Source organism: Neolamprologus multifasciatus, chromosome 11 (assembly GCF_963576455.1).
Source record: "Neolamprologus multifasciatus chromosome 11, fNeoMul1.2, whole genome shotgun sequence".
NCBI lineage: Eukaryota > Metazoa > Chordata > Actinopteri > Cichliformes > Cichlidae > Neolamprologus > Neolamprologus multifasciatus.
This window is the reverse complement of record NC_140449.1, coordinates 33,586,208-33,605,187: the sequence shown is the minus strand read 5'-3', so window position 1 is coordinate 33,605,187 and position 18,980 is coordinate 33,586,208. Positions and strand designations below refer to the sequence as shown.

The window sequence follows — 18,980 nt, the reverse complement described above, 5'->3', positions numbered from 1 at the left end:
GTAGCTTAAAGTACCTCCTCAGGGAAATGTCCAGCTCTTTAGATGCTAACTGCTTTGATCGTCACTTATCCCTCGTGTTGTCATTTAGGTGTTTAGAGCTTTTAGCTACAGATGACTGATGCGACTGAACAAAATGCTATAGTTGGGGGGACATAAAAGCAGACAATAAGAAAGTCATTAAAGGGCTTTTTCTTTTTCCTCTTTCAGCTGGTCCCTTTAGGGAGTTTCTATCACAGCAGCCTTCTGCTTTTGCTGCTTCACTACATCAATGAAACTTTTCTTTCTCTTTTTTCCTTCTGCCTGACAGCTCCAAGTTCCACATCCTTCATCCAATATATCCACTGTCTCTCCTCCGCACATATCCAAACCATCCCAGCTTCATCTTTCTAACTTTCTCTCCAAAATACTCAACAACTCTTTCGCACATCGTCATGGTACGGCTCATTAACTTTATCCCTGTGTAGTGTACAGCTCTGCACGTCACACTCATTCTTGAAAATCCAGTACGCGTGTTCTCTATTCACGATCCATGATTGTGTTAACCGACCTGGTTAAAACATCCACTGCTCTCACCTAGGTATCCCCATACCTGTACAGTAGGGGTGCAACGATACTCGTATCGATATTGAACCGTTCGATACAGTGCTTTCGGTTCGGTACGCATATGTATCGAACAATACAAAATTTATTTTATCAACTTTCCTTCTGACCGTGCTGTCTGTGTTGAGCGCTCAGTGAATCTGCGCTCGACAGTGCAGCCTAGGCGGAGTAGTCGAACGCAGATTCAATGAGCGCAGGGCAAGCTAGCGAGACAGAAGCTAAGCTCGTTGCAACATGGCAAATTGAACCTCCCCCACCCTCATTCAGATCTGGCGTTTGGAACTATTTTGGTTTTCATGTGACGTATGACCCTGAAGGTAAGCGCGTCATGGACTAAAGTAAAACAGTATGTTGGATGTGCCAGCAATGCTCAATTACATTGGTGGGAACTAGTGTGTTAGCAGGTTAGCTCGTTAACGTGTTGGCCGTCCAGCCCCACGCATTTGCCGCGTTGTGGCGTTAACGTCATTTCAGATGAACGCTGACAGCACTAGTGGGAACACAATGAATATGACTGCACATTTACTCCGACATCATCCAAGTGCAAAGACAAGTGGAAGCAGACAAAAACAACAAGCACGCATGCTACAAACTTTACCCGAGTCATTTAGACAGCCGTTAGCACATGATTCTCCTTATGGGGACCTGATATGTTTAACATGCTGCTGAGAATATAGCCCAGAAGAAGCGTATAGTATAGCTTTTACTTTGGAAAGAGACATTTCTCTGTAATAAACTCTCTTTTCCAAAGATGAGTGATTCCTCAATCAGATATTAATTTTTTTTTTATTACGTTGTTGTTTCAGCAACATTAAATTTAAAAACTGTACTTTTGAGTTAAAATATATATTTATAATTTTAATAAATGACAAATTAAAAAGGCATGAACATTTTTTTTGTATCGAAAAAATATCGAACCGTGACACCAAAGTATCGAACCGAACCGAACCGTGAATTTTGTGTATCGTTGCACCCCTACTGCACAGGTATGTCATAGCTGCTTCAGAGCCGTCCTCGCTTCCTCCTTACTTATCGTCTGCATTTCCTTATTCAGTAAGTGTCCTCCACACGTCCTCCTCGTGCTGTCATTTTTTTTTCATTGATGAGCTCCTCGAGGTATTCCTTCCCCATTCTCAGCACACTCTCCTCACTTGCTCGTACATTTCCATATCTATCCTTAATCACTCTAACATCCTTTCCAACTCCATCTCTCCGTCTGTCTAGCCAATTGATACATAGTGGCCAGTGTCACATATACCACCTTTCTCTTTTTTGCTAGTTGCCTGGTGTCCCAGTAATCCTGTCTACTTTCTTGTTCTCCCTGAATATACCACTTTTTAAATTTTTTACTTCTTCCTTTGAATACCTTCTTGTACTTCTTGTACAAGTCACCTTGTCTTCTTTCCTTTTTCCAGAGGATGCACCAAATACCTTGTGGGCAGGTTCCCTCACCAACACAGGTGTACTTTCTCAGTCGTCTGGTAACACTTGCCTAACACCTAAAGCCTGTCTCAATTCCTCCCTGAAATTTGAACAACATTCATCTCTCTTCAACTTCCACCATTTTATCCTTGCTTATTGCTTCATTCGCTTCCATGTCATTATTTCAAAAGCCATCCTACAGCCTACCGTGTGATGGTGCATAGCTACGCTCTCCCCTGACACCACCTTGCAATCTTTTTCAGATTGCACCTTCTGCATAGTAGGTAGTCCCAGCTGTGATTACCTTTCTTCACTCTTACACGTTACTCTATGTTCCTTCCTCTTCTTGAAATATGTGTTTACCACAGCCATTTCCATTCTTTTAGCAAACTCCACCTCTGACTGTTCGTCCACATTTCCCTCCTTAACACCATACCTGCCCCACGTTCCATTATATTAGTCATCTCTCTCACTATGGCAGTCATGGTTCCTACATTTTAATTCCCTCCTCTAATCAACGCATTTCTTCCTTTTCTACTTTCTCACTGCCTCCTCGTATCCCTCCCCCTTTTTGGCCAACAGTAGCACAGTTTCCACCAGCATCCTGTTGGCGAACAACACCTGAGGCTGTTGTTGTTAACCTGAAACCCTGACCGATGGTATGAACTTTTGTGGTAATTCATATATTTGCTTTGGCAAACATTTTATGCCAGATACCTTCCCAGATGCTATCTTCCCTTAACCACACCAGAACTACAAGGTGCACAAGGATTACTTTCAATGACCACAACTAGGGATGCACCGATAGCGATACTGGTAAAATGTGTGTGTACTCATACTCGTAAAAGTTAACCGATACCATGAACCGATACTAACTTATTTCATTAATCAGAGGGTGGCTTGTCATTTTTGTTGTCGTTTTTTAGATTGGCCACTAGGGGGACATCCCGCGCTAAACAGGCACAGGGTTAGGCGAGTGAGACTGGCGGCTCCAGATAAAAAAGAGAAACTGGAGGCTGCTGTAGCTAGGCTAAGCAAAATGTCAGCAGTGTGGAACAGCCAACTTTAACTCAGGTTTTGGAAAAGCGATGAAAAATATCACGAGAAAATCCACGGGCAGTTAAAATAACAGAGGCTCTGACTCATTTTATCGCTCTGGATGACCAGCCAATGCCAGTCGTGGAAAACGTAGGATTCTTCTCAGCATACTCGAGCTGAGATATGAAATTCCCAACCGCCCATACATCAGGGAGATAATGGTGCCGAAACTTTCTAAAGAGGTAAAGACAAGCAGTGTGTGCGCGATGTCAGTCCTCGGTTTAACGGCACAGTGGACTGATGATCCACAGGCAGATGAGGAGTTCGTCAATGCCAAATACTTTTGTTATTTTGTTTGTTTGTTTACATTATGGACACTGCAATAATTTAAGTTTCTTTTATTCTCAAACCTAATTTGTATTTATTTTATTCCAAACAGAAGTGTTTATTTATTATTCTGAAAGCTCGAGACAGTGCCAATAGTTCAGTGATATTTTGTTAAATTACAATGTGGAGACTCTGCAATAATTTAACAGAAGTGCTTATTTTTCACTTGAAATTTTTTTGTGGTCATTTTTATTAAGATATTATTTATTATCGGCAGAGAATAAAATAAAACCTGTCTTCCAATTCATTGCATTTGTGTGTGTGTGTGTGGTAGAAGTATCGGTTTTTGTACTCTGTATCGGCAAGTACTCAGATCCAAGTATCGGTATTGTATCGGTTTGAAAAAATTGGTATCGTTGCATCCCTAACCACAACAATCTGCTAGTAATCAAACAATCACAACAAGTTATTTAGTGCAGCACCCTATTTGCACCCGATTTCACTCACAAATATACAGAAACCTTTGCAACATCTCACCAAAGGTTGTCCAGGGTGTCACTGACTGGTCTCTAGGCCTGTGCAACTGAGTTTACTGATGAATTTGTTGGATCAGTTACCAGTTTAAAGTATTACTGAATATAACATGATTGAGCTAACAGGTCACATCCATATGAGTGTGTAGCGTCCCCTGGTTTCTCAGGAAGTGTCACTTCTCTTTCAACATGCCAGGTTTCCAATATTAGCATTCTTTACAAAGGGACTTCAGCATACAATAGTTGGATTCAATGGGTCTATATTCAATTTTCTACACAGTTTAAGATAGATCCAATGGGCAAAGTCTAGATTTTCTTTTGTCTGATTGCTCATTTTCTTCTGTTCTTTTCAGCTTTTCTATTTTTTTTTTTCTTTTAAAATCACCCTGAATGGCTTTGTTTGTCTGGTAAGAGTTGTAAATAAATCAAGTCGAAGATCATTTCTGCCTCCAAGTGTGTGTCCTCCACCACTCAGCCAGTCCTTACACTGATTTATACTGTCTGGGCAGTCATAAAAACCCATAGCTATTGTAGCAATGAGTAGCAGAAGAAAACAACAAACTTTTAGTATTTTAATTGTAGGCGTCTTAACATAACTAAAACACACATTAGAAATGGTTTCAGACAAACAAATGATTGCTCCACTGACTAATCAATAAAGCCCCAGACTGCAGTGCCTCACACCACCAGTCCACCACATTACTCAATCTAAAAATGTGCAAAATAAAAGAGTCAACATTTTAAGGTCGACTATGGTGGCGGGTCTAACTGAGGAACAGCAGTCGCACCGCATCCATCAGGTTATTGATCCCTCAAAGAATAGACTCTCTCCGTGTCAAATGTTCACCTTCCCTCCAGACAACAGAGAATGAACATGTTGCGGCACAAAAAGCCTCACCACGCCGACAAGAGAGGGGTCACAGATACGAGTCGACCACTCCCACCGCCCCCCACACTCTTAACTTAATACCCGCTTTATTTTGCCAGTAAGTGGCACCTCTTTGGGGAGACAAAGAGTGACCTCAATTCAATCTGACATCCCACCTATCGATCTGCACCGCCGTATTCTCCAGAGATGGACGTCTGGCTTGCCCTTGTGCTGCTAACATTCACATTTAGCAACAAGACGAAATGTGCCTTTTTATTAAACAAAATCCCTCCAGATGTCTCACCTCATCTACCAAAGACTAAATTACACACACACACACACACTGCCCTATATTCATCGGCCTTTCTCCTCCCACGTAGGGCACCGTTCATCTTCGGTGGGGCCCTTTTGTTAAATTGAAAGTGTGTCATAACAAATGGCGAAGGTGTCTGGCTTAAATGTATGTGACTGGGGCCGATGTCATCTCTGTCAAAGGAGCATCCCTAGTATTTTTAACAAGGTGGAACCGTGACATGGACACAGGACAATTACTGTCAGAGCGCGCAGGGTGATGAATCTGCTGCCTTATTGTGTTTGTCATGTCGACCTCTGGCTGGGACCTGATTGGTGTGGCCACTTACCTACAGACAAGTCAGATGGATACATTGTTTCTGTGTATGTGTGAATGTAAATATAGTGTGGCGCTGACACTGAATTGACTCTCACTTGGTTTTAGGTGAAGTTAAAAGGTTATACAATTAAATAATTGGTTGATATAATAAAGATGTTTTGAAAAGAGAAACCACAGAAAATAAGTGAAACAAATACCAGATTAACGCTGAATAGTCCCCCTAAAAAACTGTTTAAATTAGTCAATTAGTGACTAGCCGTGTCTCAAAACACATGCTTGCATCCATAGCCATGTGTGTGTTATAGACTGCACATGAAAGATGGATGTAAACACGATGAGATGACCCACTGGTTTATGTTTATCTTGCAAATTTAAACCTCTTTAGAGCCAGCTTCAGCAGCAATAAGTTGAACTATTCATTTTCTGTATGCACTGCTCCAATGATGTGCCATCACAACATTTCAATCAATTTGGTCTGGACCTTGACTGCATCATAACAACACCTTGATTCTGTTGCTTCTAATATTTAGGTCAACTTTAACTGTTGGACCTATGGCCTAACATTTGAATCCAGAAAACGTTGGTATACAGATGAATTCGTGGTTGACTCAATGGCTGTAAGGTGCCCAGGACTTGTGGCTGCAAAACAAGCCAAAATCACCACCATTCCACCTCCGTGCTTGAAGGTTGTGTGAGGTGTTTGTGCTAGAGGTGCTGATGTGTTGTGATTGATTTTCGCCAACAATGGCACTGTGCATTATGACCAAACATCACCACTTTTGTCTCATCTGTCCAAAAGACATTACTCCACAGGTCTTGTGGTTAATTTGCAAATCTACACCATGCTGCCATGTTCAAGAGAAGAGGCGTCCTCCTGGTCAGCCTTCTTACTTACAAGGAGAATTCTTCTTGTTCCATCCTTTCCTGATTGTGCAGTCATGAACTTTAACACTTACAATTTTAACTCAAGTAGAGTCTGAGATATAGCTCTTAGGTTTTTGTGGTATTGTGTTAACACCCATGTAAATGCTCCAGACGAGTGCACTCACAAAATTCTATTCTTATAACTTGTTGATGATCAGTTGATCAAATGCTTTGATTGTCAGTGCCTGGCTGCTACTTACCCTCACGTACTTAGTTTTTCACAGGGCTGCAGAAGAGTTCTGTGAAAAACTTTTCACAACAGTCATTTGAAGGTGCTTTAATTCTACATGCAGAAGCTTCATCAATTTTTAATGTTGTTTTTTTCGTGCTGCCAACCAAGGCTATTGTACATAAAGTGCACTATAAGTACCTGCATGTGCACTCATAGTCAGTGTTGGGGAGTAACGGAATACATGTACCGCCGTTACGTATTTAAAATACAAAATATGAGTAACTGTATTCCGTTACAGTTACCGTTTAAAAAGGTGGTATTTAGAATACAGTTACTTTGTTGAAATAAATGGATTACACGGCGGTACTTCCCTGTTTCATATTGTGGCGGGTCAGGCCTGTTTGGGTTTTGTTTGACAGCTACGTTCTGTTGTTCCAGGCGGCAGCGTTACGGTTGCCATGGTTACAGGGTGCCGCTCTCTCTCTGCGTGTTTCCTGGGTGAGAGAGGCCTTTTTGTTGTTGTTGTGCTAAGCTAATAGGCAGAATGCTACAGGTATAGCTCTAAAGAATGTAGCATCATAGGCAGTGTAGTCCGTGCTGCAGGGAGAATGGACTGCCATACACGTTATGTGTCTGTGAGCGAGGGAGGGAGAAAAAGGAAAAGTACGAGCTGTCATCGAGCAAAAACGGGAGCTGGAAGCATGTAAATATAATAATAACCACTGCAGCCAAGAAGAGAGCCTGACGAGCCCAGTTGTAAGTAAGCTATTAAGACTCGACTGTACACCGTGTTCGTGTTTTCCTCCAAAAACGATAAGTTCCGTTGGAGCAGTCTTTCCCAGACAACAAAGTAAAGCTAGTTTTCGGCTACGAGCCGACACAGAACCCACCGTATTAGCCAGAGGTCCCTTTACTACGGTTCGGAGCCGCGGACCTTCAGTAACAGTAATAAATCACAGCAATAGTACATTCATGTAGTTGTAAACAGCATGATAATATGTTAAGTAATCCAAAGTATTCAGAATACGTTACTCTCATTGAGTAACGTAACGGAATACGTTACAGAATACATTTTGGGGCATGTATTCTGTATTCTGTAATGGAATACATTTTAAAAGTAACCTTCCCAACACTGCTCATAGTATAACGTTGTTAACCTCACTGAGTTCCATCTGGGCTTCGCAGTGCAAAAGAAGGGACCACTAACCAATTTTAACCTAGTAGAAGTGATGATGTTAGCTAGTTGCAAGTTGCAAATGTTCAGCAGCTGCAATCTAACACTGCAACTGTCATATCTGGTAGGATTCAAACTGAGCAACGCTTTCTTTCCAAAAATTCACACATTAGTCACTACTACACGTAGTGCACTACATGAATGTACTGTGCTAAAAGGGACACAAACTGTTTATAGAATATTTTCAGCTGTTCTGTTCAAAGGAAAAACTAAGTCTTTACATATTAGCCTATAAAGTAGACCAACTGTGGTATTCAGAAATTTCTAATATCCCAAGTAATTTAACTTCAGAGTAAAAAAAAAGGACTGTAATTGCTGCAGCTGGCTCTGGAGGTTGTGATATTTACTGGCTCTGATTTGTATCTTGAAGCAACGTATTTTGCTTTTATGGTTTATGCTGGGCCTAGTGTTTGCCATAAATGGCAGGTGTGCAAAATTGAAGTGCAAAAGTAATTCAGCTCCTGCCATTCAAAGGAGCTCTGTCAGTTTGATTTACCTGTGCACATAAACATTCACACATACACACACACCTTTTGGCCACATGTGTTTTTTATATTCATATGGTGAGGGAACGAAAAAAAACGTGCAGCTCCAAAATGGAGGTTGAAGGGTCATGGTGTTTGGCCAGGAGTGACAGCTCTGAAATGAAGGCATAAGTCAATCGGCTACTCTCCATACACACACACACAAACGCACACACACGGGTTGGGGCGGGAGGTGAGATGGCGGCGGGTGGTTAGGGTAGAGGGCGGAGATTGAAGGATTGAAGAGGGAGGTGGAGGAGGGGAGGTTGGGTGTAAAGGGCACGAGGTTACCATGTGGGGGAGTGTGTTTTGTGTGAGCCCTTGTGTTTTTGCGGTGGGAAGACGAGAACTTGACATGTTAAAGTTACAAGTCGTTTTTGCTCTATTTTTCTTTTCTCTCCTCTTTGTCTGATGTGAACACTGAGAGCTGACCGGCAGCTCAAACCTGAGCACATGTGCAGCCACACACGTGCATACACCTGGTGACACACCTTGAACCCAAAGGTCAAAGACCATGTGTGCTCTGGGTCACAGTTTTTGTTTGCTTTCTGTCATGCATCAACCAGGCCTCTATCAACATTTGAGCTGCTTCCTAACGCGAGCACACAAAATCCCCTATTTATTTTAAAATCACAGATTGATCCACAGTATTGATTGGTGTCTCTTTCCCTCCTTGAATCAAAGTATTTTATGTATAATTGACCAGTTAATGGATTTACCCTAAATTCTTTGAGGTGACAGATAATGTTTTATTTGTGTGTGTTCTGATCTTTTGCTATGGTAGGATATAATGCAAAGTCAGCATATGGATGTGTTAGAATCAAAAGATTACCATTTGTGTCTGGATTGTACAAGACATGGGCCAAGCATTATAAATAAAATAAAGAACAGAGCTTTTAAAGCATCAGTTCATCTGTTTATGAAAAAAATGAACCCACCTGGAAATTCCAAAACCTGAAGTTGACTCAAATGTCTGCTAGCAGATGGCTTAAAAAGAGTTTATTTTCATGGACTCTCATGTTGAAATGCTCATTCTGTCACATCAGAAATAAATTTGCTTTCTAGTGTACATTTCATAACAACTGGCAAATTAAATCTTTGCGTGCTTAAAATATTTTATGTTTTATAAAAGTTTCTTTACCAAAGGTTTCACTGATTTGACTGACAGGTGATTGAAGCTGGTAGCTCTCTAATGGCTTTACCTGTGCTAATTGGTCCTGGACTTCTTCGCTGAGTTTTTAACAAACAATGACTCGCTGCACACTTACCTGTACAGCAACACATCTAATAACCTCGCTCTTCTGCTTTGGTGAAATTCTAGGATTTTATTATTTTGTTCTTAGCACTAATTAGCAGGTAATTATGTCAGGCTTACTAGCGTAATGGATTATTTGGTATTCATCTTCTTGTTGCTTTTAGCTCCAAAAAAATCAGTTAAGTAAGATCAAACATTAACATGGTCAGTTTAGATCATAGGTGTCAAACTCTGGCCCGCGGGCCAAATTTGGCCCGCAGCCTAATTACATTTGGCCCACGAAGCCATACAAAATTACTATTAGAGCTGACCTACTGGTATTATACAGCTAATATATATATTGTTTAATATTAAGCTTTGCTTGTTCCATATTCAGTTTTTCAGCAAAACGTGTTTGAGTCCATAAGAAAATATTAATTCTTATATCTAGAGGAATAAATATATTTCAATAAATATTAACGTTAGCCTGCGATTTTGTTCCAGTTTTGAATTTTGGCCCACTGTGTATTTGAGTTTGACACCCCTGATTTAGATACATTAGATGCATAAAACTGACAATTTCCCATCTTTGATATGAAGACAGTATCTGTCAGCTCAGTTATATGAGGCAGATATATGATGGTCTTGCAGCTTTGTAAAACAGGTGAAACTTATTTGATTACATGCAAATAAAAGGCTTTCCCATGTTGCATTGTCTATGCATAGACAATGTGAACATTTAATTCTTTGGTTTTTTTCCATAGGAGTGGTAATGTCCTGCTGCTTTGATGAGATATGGATAGATAAAAGCTCTTTTCAGCCTCTATTTGGCAGGGGCATTGGAGAGCAAAGATGGTTGCACAAGGCAGAATGACCTGCAGCTTTACAGCTCATGGGTCATCTGCTCAACCAAGTGACTTATTTTACCCTGAAACAATGAAGATGTAAGGTTTGGGCAAGAAATATCCAATCACTAATAAGCTAAGATTTATTTTCTGCAGGTCTCTACCTAAGAGCCACAGTGCCAAGATAATTATGATATATTCTAAAGCTTTTATCTACTCGCATTAGGATTTCTTTTCATTTGACAACTAGAAAATTACATTGTCTACAAACAAAATGTTATGAATTATGACAGATTAAATCTGCCTCTGAGTTCATTTTTTTGCATAGAAATAATATCTGAGGGGTCACCAAAGGACCCAAAGGAATTAAAAAAATGTTTAAAATATTTTAATATTTACTTCTTTGTAAGATTTCCTGTTAAATTGCACTAGTAGGAGCTCGTGTTCCTCAAACTTGAAGAGCTCAGGGGACAAAAAAAGCTTAATGCAGAATGGGTTGCATTTTTTCTTATGCATTTACTTTAAGATGATAGTAAAAGACATTAGAAAAGTTAGTGTGAACAAAACAATTTTATTTTAATTAACGGATAATCCATATTTCCAAACAAAAGTAGAGGGGATAAAAACAATTCATAGAAACTTTCTGTCAATTTATCCACCAACAAACAGCTTTCTACAGTCCAAGGTGGCTTTTTCAGTATCAACACTGGTGGTTGACAGTAGGGTGCCGTGCTGGACATGCAAGACAAGTTGTCAAACAATAAAAACCAACTTAAAATAGTCCTAAGCTAAGTCACAGTCATAAGTCCATTGGGGATAATATTGTAACATAGACTGAGGTTTTCAGAGGTTAGTGATACATTACTTTATGGTATCGGTACGATAAGCTCGAATGACATGAATTGAGGGGGTTTCCCTACACAACAATATCACCAGGATATCGAAAGAGCTTGCATGAGGTCTAAAAACAGAAAGTGCGAAAGATGTCAAAATGGTTCAGTTGTGCCTTCTCAGAGCAATCTTTGTTCATCTTATATTGGGCCTCAGTGCAGCCACTCAGTTAATCCTTAGTCTTTTGATTGGCTGATCCTCATAAACAAAGGTTTGAACAGCAGGTGTGTAGGACTTGTGTTCTCATAATAGAGATAACCATATTAGAAATATACTGATCACAGAGTGAAGAGGAGGAAAAGACTTTGTGATTTGAACATTTTGAGCTGTCTGAAGCCCGGGCTTTTGGCTCACAGGAAGTACATGTTTATGTATATATATGTGTGTATATATATATATATATATATATATATATACATTAGGGGTGCAACGATACACAAAATTCACGGTTCGGTTTGGTTCGATACTTTGGTGTCACGGTTTGATATTTTTTCAATACAAAAAAATGTTCATGCCTTTTTAATTTGTAATTTATTAAAATTAAAAATATATATTTTAACTCAAAAGTACAGTTTTTAAATTTAATGTTGCTGAAACAACAAAGTAATAAAATAATAAATCTATCTGATCGAGAAATCACTCATCTTTGGAAAAGAGAGTTTATTACAGAGAAATGGCTCTTTCCAAAATAAAAGCTATACTATACGCTTCTTCTGGGCTATATTCTCAGCAGCATATTAAACATATCAGGTCCCCATAAGGAGAATCATGTGCTAACAGCTGTCTAAATGACTCGGGTAAAGTTTGTAGCATGCGTGCTTGTTGTTTTTGTCTGCTTCCACTTGTCTTTGCACTAGGATGATGTCGGAGTAAATGTGCAGTCATATTCATCGTGTTCCCACTAGTGCTGTCAGCGTTAATCTGAAATGACGTTAATGCCACAACACGGCAAATCTCCGTTAACGAGCTACCGCAGATCGCCCCGTGCATTCATGTTGCAACGAGAGCTTAGCTTCTATCTTGCTAGCTTGACCTGCGCTCAGTGAATCTGCGTTCGACTACTCCGCCTAGGCTGCACTGTCCAGCGCAGATCCACTGAGCGCTCAACACAGACAGCACCGTCAGAAGGAAAGTTGATAAAATAAATTTAAAATTTGTATTGTTCGATACATATGCGTACCGAACCGAAAGCACTGTATCGAACGGTTCAATATCGATACGAGTATCGTTGCACCCCTAATATATATATATATATAGAAAAAGCAGAAAAGGATTCTGCATTAACTCAATTAAAATATTTGGATTGTGCATGACTCTTCAATGACATGTTGCACATCACATTTTAACTTCATGCAAACTCATTTCCAATCCTGACAGGACATAATACCTGTTATAACAGGTAACGAGAGATTATGGCACAGTCATAAGATAAATGCTCAGTGACAAAATCTTTGTTCTAAGGCAAGTACAGCTAGTTTTGTAAAAGCACATCCCACCCTCCCAACCCCCTGTCTAAAGGGTCCAATACTGACAATTATTATTAAAAAAAAAAAAGTAATAACAATAAGGAGGATGAGCTTTGCCACCCCGATGTTAACACCATGGGTCTTTTGAGTAAGAAAAAATATACTTCAGTCAAATAGGGTAAGGGTAGAAACAATCTACCAGTGCTGTGATTCTGCAGATTCAAACTGACTACTTTTCAATGCAAGTGCCTACGCTTTTATTTGTATTCATTACAAACTCCTTCTCGCCCCTGAGACCCCACAACAAGTCAAATTATAGACAAACCAAACTTTTCTTTTAATAGCCAACACTATCACAAAAATACTCCAAACCGTATGATTTGTCAGCTTTGGCACAGGCTGCTGATAAGTGAAGAATTTGCTGGGTTTGTCTTTTTTGTTCCGATATTGACATGCCCGTCTGCCCACCCTCTGAACCTGAGCTTCCCCGATTGAACCCTAATATGCCTTAGATGTCTATGAATCGATGATATACTGTACATATGGACACAATCATGAGTTTTCTCTCCATATAAACAGTTCTAATACAAACACACAATAAAACATCCTCTGCAAAAGTTCAAGACATTTTGGCATTTGTCTTTTTTTTAATGGCTTCTGGTTTTCTCTTTTTAAAAATTGGTGTATTTACAACAGGCTTGGTGCTCTTGGCTGTCCCATTGGTAAAGCCCTTGCTCAGTATTCTCCGTGCTCGTACGCAGATGCTAGCACACAGTTTCCGTATGTGTAGGCGTATCACCGAAAATGAAGCAAATGCTCGCCGGAATTGTTTGCGTGGTTTTTGAGAATGACATCTGAAGTGAGTCCAACAGACCTGCTGGTGAACTGCGCAATAACCCATTCTACCAACCTGTCCATCTCACGCCACATCTCAAATGTAGACTCGGCTGAGGAGCTGCAACGGGCCACAAAGTCTCTGTATTAGCGATAGTGAAAGATAGCCTGGCTTGTGTAACTGGGATGATGGTGTATCAATGTCGGTGTTGAAAGCGGAATGGTGAGGGAGATACTTCTTCTTGGGAAGCTGAGAAGTTGAACGCAGACAATGAAGGGAAGGAGAGATGGATTGATGAGCAGTCAGGTCAGCCTTCAACCTTAATTTCCCCCGTAGCTTCTCCTTGGTCTGTCCTTCCACTTCAGGGCCCATTCTCATTGTAGTGGAGAGAGATCGGTCGCTCTCGCTGTACTGTGGGCATGTAGGGCCAGTTGTAGCTGGAGCCTGAGAGCAGCATGTCACGGAGGAGCGTCTCGATTGGAGTCTTGCCAACGAGGCGCACAAAAAACAGCTGTTCGATGACCGGAGAGGAGACAATGCGCAGGGACGGCAGGCGGAGGAGGAGGCGTCCGAAGCGGTTCGGCTGGCTGGGGTACTGGTTTCTTACATACTCCTCCAGAGCACACTGAGACTTCTCCTGGATGCTCTCCACGTGGGCGACATCGGACAAGCCCATGGCGTCTAGTAGAAAGGAATACAAAGTGAAGATTTAGAACTGATATAAGCATTTATCCAACTTTAGCACAGAGTAGTCTTGTTTTGTGACACACTGACTTTCATTTAATTTTAGGCCAATCAGAGTAGTTGTGGGCTGCTTTGCATTTGCTAGGTTAGACTGATGGGTCAGAGGGGTTTGCGGCTACATTATAGCTTACTGTTGAAGGATAAATCAGGTGTTAGCCATGGAATAATAACCAGTGTTCTGCATAAGAAAAATGACTTCTCATGCCATATTTTGGTTACTAGTGTTCTGGATAGGGATGCACCAATACCGATACTGGTATCGGGTATCGGGGCCGATACTGTAAAATGTGTGTGTACTCATACTCGTAAAAGTTAACCGATACCATGAACCGATACTAACTTATTTAACTATATTTTTAGATTGGCCACTAGGGGGACATCCCGCGCTAAACAGGCACAGGGTTAGGCGAGTGAGACTGGCGGCTCCAGATAAAAAAGAGAAACTGGAGGCTGCTGTAGCTAGGCTAAACAAAATGTCAACAGTGTGGACCAGAACAGCCAACTTTAACTCAGGTTTTGGAAAAGCGATGAAAAATGTCAAGAGAAAATCCACGGGCAGTGTGTGTGTGTGGTAGAAGTATCGGTTTTTGTACTCAGTATCGGCAAGTACTCAGATCCAAGTATCAGTATCGTATCGGTTTGAAAAAATTGGTATCGTTGCATCCCTAGTTCTGGATTTATGTTATGTTAGGCTAATACCGTTTGGTATAGGATGAAGTTTGTTCTTAGTGAAAGAAGCTTCAATTGTGCAAGATTTTAACAAAACCTTTTAGTATGTGGCAGAGTGGTGTCTTCACCTAATACTTATTCATTGCCAGAAAGAACCAGGATGTAACAGGACATTTTCCTTTCAGAGAAATCTGGCTACAACTTGACAAAATCAAGGTAGTCACAGCGGAGATCTACTTCCATCCCTGTGGTCTGTGTTCACTTTCTCCTCAGCTGGGGAGACATTTTCCTTCTACCTCTCGCCCCCACCTTGGCGAGAGTCTCGCACAACCAAGAGTGTGTAACGCAGCACGCGGTGCTTTTCACACCCTGTGTGTGGAGCGGAGATCACAGGGGATTTTGCAAAGCAGGTCAGAGATGTGTAAACTCAAAACAAAGACGCATTCTACTGTACTCGGCCACATACTGTACGAGAAGCGGGAGTGCTCTTTGACCCTGCCCCCTGCGTGAACCCACATATTGAAGGCAGGTATTCGATGAGGGTTATTTATTCTCCAGCTTAGTCTTTCGGTTAAAAGGCGTTGGCCCGTGAGTTTTAACCCGTCATCCTGCATCACAGGTCTCCTTTGTCTTCTCACACTTTGATCTGTCCCCTGTGTAAAACCCTGCCTCAGTTCCACAAAAAAAAAAAATTAATTCACCTCATATTTTAATCAAGCACGTCAATCCCTCCCCACCCGCCCAGCAGCCGCTATTCTCATCATTCCGGGTGAATAATTGTTCCCACTTTGGTTGTATTTCCATCCACTCGGGAGGCAGATGGACTGCGTTTTTGTCAGCCCGACCATTTTTAGAGTCCTTCGTGACAAGGCAGTCACTGCCCAGTCGGGATTAGCGAAGCTGTCTGTGTGACTGAAACCACTTCGTGTGCTGAAGCGACAGCTCTGTGGGTGCCCTTCTACGCCAAGTGCCGTGTTCTTTTGTCTAATCCTTGGGCACTCACCGGGTCATTGTGGGTGAAGGATCAGGGTGGCAGGACTGAGATGCCCGCTCTCTGATGTAGCTTGATCGGACTGGGCTTCACAGGGGGAGTGGTGGGAGACGACTCAGAGGGAGGTGGGAGACAATTGGTGTTTGTCTGAGCTTGTTAGGTCATCCTACCAGGTCTGCAAGGGTCAGATTTATTAACAGGTCTATTTACGGTGTGTACATGTTTACGTCAAATTCAGGATTTTGAATTCAAGTGTGAATATTTCACAAAGAAATACAATATCCTGTTCGAGGGTCTTGCCAAGATGTGCAGCTTTTTAATGTGTATACATGTGCTTCTGCGCGTATAGGGAGGTCACATGGGATGCTCAGGGCTATAGGGGTTATGTAGGTCATGGCGAATCCTCCTTCTCACTGAAATGCACCATACATAATTCAACTCCTGTGGTGGGGGCAGGGGTCCTGGGGCTTGGGTTGGGCTGGTCTTGGAGTTTAGGGTTTGGGGAGCGTTGGGAGGAGGGGTGGATGACTGGTTTTAATAATAGATGGGATCATGAAGGCGAGATGGCTGATGAAAACAGGCAAAAGAAGGGAGAGGAGGATCCTTGGCTACCTACATACAGGGAGCTTGGTGAAGATGCTCAGTAGGCAGAGAGTGAATCTGACAAGCCATGCACGATGGGAAAGGGGGGGAAAAGCAGTAAAATAACACAGAGGAGAGACATCTCAGTGTTGGCTTCTTCACCATCCATTTCCCCCTGGGTCACAAAGCATGATCTCTCTCTGAAATATCCCAGATGTGACAGTATTTTGGCTGACGCTGGAGCCCAGTGACTGCTGGGATAAACCTCAACAGGCTTTGTGTATAAGCGGGATCAAAACAATGCAGATGCCAGGGGTTTTGCCAAGAAGTAAAACTATTATATTTTGATTTAATTCTCTCTGTCACTCAGTGGGGAGGACATATTGCCACATAATGTAAGGTTGTGAGGCTCAAGAGGCCTGTTTTTCTAAGCTTTGGATGCAAACCGACAAATCTATTCTAGCATAAAGGCATTTTCTTTGTCGTCGAGTACTGTACTGTGTATAATAAGGGGTTTATAACACTGGATTTGGGTCCAAATAGTAGGCATGCAACAATACAATATAATGAATCTGTTGTTTCTTGAACTTTATATAAACAGATTCTTTTTGCTACTGTAAATTGAGAAATAAATTGTTTTTCAAAGAGTCGTTCCCACAAATGCAAAGTTTATAGTGCGTAGTGAAAGCTTATTCTTATGTTCGGCGAAACAAAGAGGTTCAAGTGACGCACGAGCAGCTCACAGGGGTCAAGAGCCGCCTTTTACAGTATGACAAAGTGATCAAATTACAGTCAAATTCATGGAGGGCAGAGACCATGACTGACTAGCAGCAGCATTTACATATGGAGCCAATGAGACTCAATCTACTGCAGCATTAGAGGTCACCTCTCAGTCAGGCATAGTACTGGTTTCCATTCAAATGCACCTCAGGTGTATATCGTACAAGGGTTTGTGTTAACAAACCTTTTGTTTCTTTCTTAAAGTTTGTATTTGCAACTTTTAGGATGAATCTGAGCATTTTTTTATATCACCTATGGGTAGCAGGTATAGGTAGCACCTTTGCACAGCATTTGAATGATTTGTAGTTGTCATTTAAATTAATCTACACCACTATTATGTTGTCATGACAAAAATATAATCCTTATGTGCCGTTTTATTCTTTTCAATGGTCGTTTTTCTCTCTGCTTAAGAACATCGTGATCAAATGTTTGCCTTGGCTGTGTTTAAATGTGCGTAATAACCCCGCTACTGGCCATCTGATTCAGGTTACGTTGTTAACATGATACTGTAAGCTTACATGTTCAGTAAACACAATGCTATCGTGCCAGTAGAAATCTGATTAGCAGGATGCTAATTCCTCCCTGAGCAAAACACACTCACAGGACACAGATGGCATCGGTCTTATACCCTCTCAGCTGATCTAAAGGACGATCGGAGGTGCTTTCAACGGTGCCAAATTAACAGTACTCTAAAAACAAAGCTCACACAATGATATGAAATAGTGGCAACTTGGTAATCCAGCTGATTTTACATTTCTAGAGAATATATTACTTTACTTAAGTCTACTTATTTCCCATTTTTTCACTTAAACTCACCAGATGTAAAGAGCACAATGGACTTGAGACAAGAATATTCAGCCGTGTCGACCTGCAGGGCCTTCAGCTTCTCCACCTGCTCTTGGAAGACTCGGATGTGGTCCATGAAGGCCACAACGCGCTCTGCTGACATAGGTGATGCGTGCAGGCCGGCCGCCGCCAACAGAGGAGCCACGTGAAGCGGCATGGAGCACTGGGCAGCATTTAGCACAAAGAGTTCGCTCCATGACATTCGCAGCAGAGCCACCTGGAAACAAGCGGTATAGGGTGATTATTACTTTCGTTCAGATTGCCCATGTGGATGACTAATTTGGCTTTGGCCTTTCTGCTTTTAGTTGCAAATATAAAATGAATAAAGGCAAAATGTGTCTGAAGCCTAAAACTGTGGCAGCCCTTTTGAGAATAGCTCAGAGTTTGAGCACTTTGAGTGGGCTCCAGATGGAGTTCAGCAGGCTTCAGACAGCATTTACACCCATCACTGACATGTAACCAGAGAGCAACACATACACATTAATCCTGAGCGAAGAAGGACACAGGGTATATTTAACATTCGGTCATTTAAACCACCACATATCACCTGGAGATGATATGAATTTGGTAACATTATCCAATACTTAATGCAAATTACATACAAGAGCTTCATTCATTCAAACAGGTAGCTATTCTCTACAGAATAGGGAAGCGCACAGAAACGGTGGAATGACAGAACATTCCCGACACGCCTACCCGTCAGAAATTAGACAGCTAGTCTGATGAGGTGTTTATTGTTACTTTTAAAAAATTGGAAAGGATACAAGAGGGTGAGAAAGCATCCACTGTGACAGTTAGAAGAGGATTAAACTTTTTTATGTAAC

The 18,980-nt window shown here is 41.4% G+C and overlaps 1 protein-coding gene and 1 long non-coding RNA gene across 2 annotated transcripts in view; one reads left to right on the top strand and one right to left on the bottom strand.

Moving 5' to 3' along the window:
• The first annotated feature begins 2,235 nt into the window (after positions 1-2,235).
• The window catches only part of LOC146509074 (uncharacterized), a 17,335-nt gene continuing 590 nt past the window's right edge, over positions 2,236-18,980 (top strand). Inside the window, exons 1-2 of the long non-coding RNA XR_014876976.1 lie at positions 2,236-3,096; positions 14,802-18,980. The exon at positions 14,802-18,980 is cut by the window's right edge and continues 590 nt beyond it. This is a non-coding gene — a long non-coding RNA (uncharacterized LOC146509074). The remainder of the gene's footprint in view (positions 3,097-14,801) is intronic.
• The window catches only part of nr2f5 (nuclear receptor subfamily 2, group F, member 5), a 25,544-nt gene continuing 19,318 nt past the window's right edge, over positions 12,755-18,980 (bottom strand). Inside the window, exons 3-4 of the mRNA XM_085178310.1 lie at positions 18,127-18,373; positions 12,755-14,225 (exon numbers count right to left, since the gene is read on the bottom strand). Coding sequence (XP_085034436.1) covers positions 13,906-14,225; positions 18,127-18,373 — 567 coding nt within the window. The 3' untranslated portion in view covers positions 12,755-13,905. The remainder of the gene's footprint in view (positions 14,226-18,126; positions 18,374-18,980) is intronic.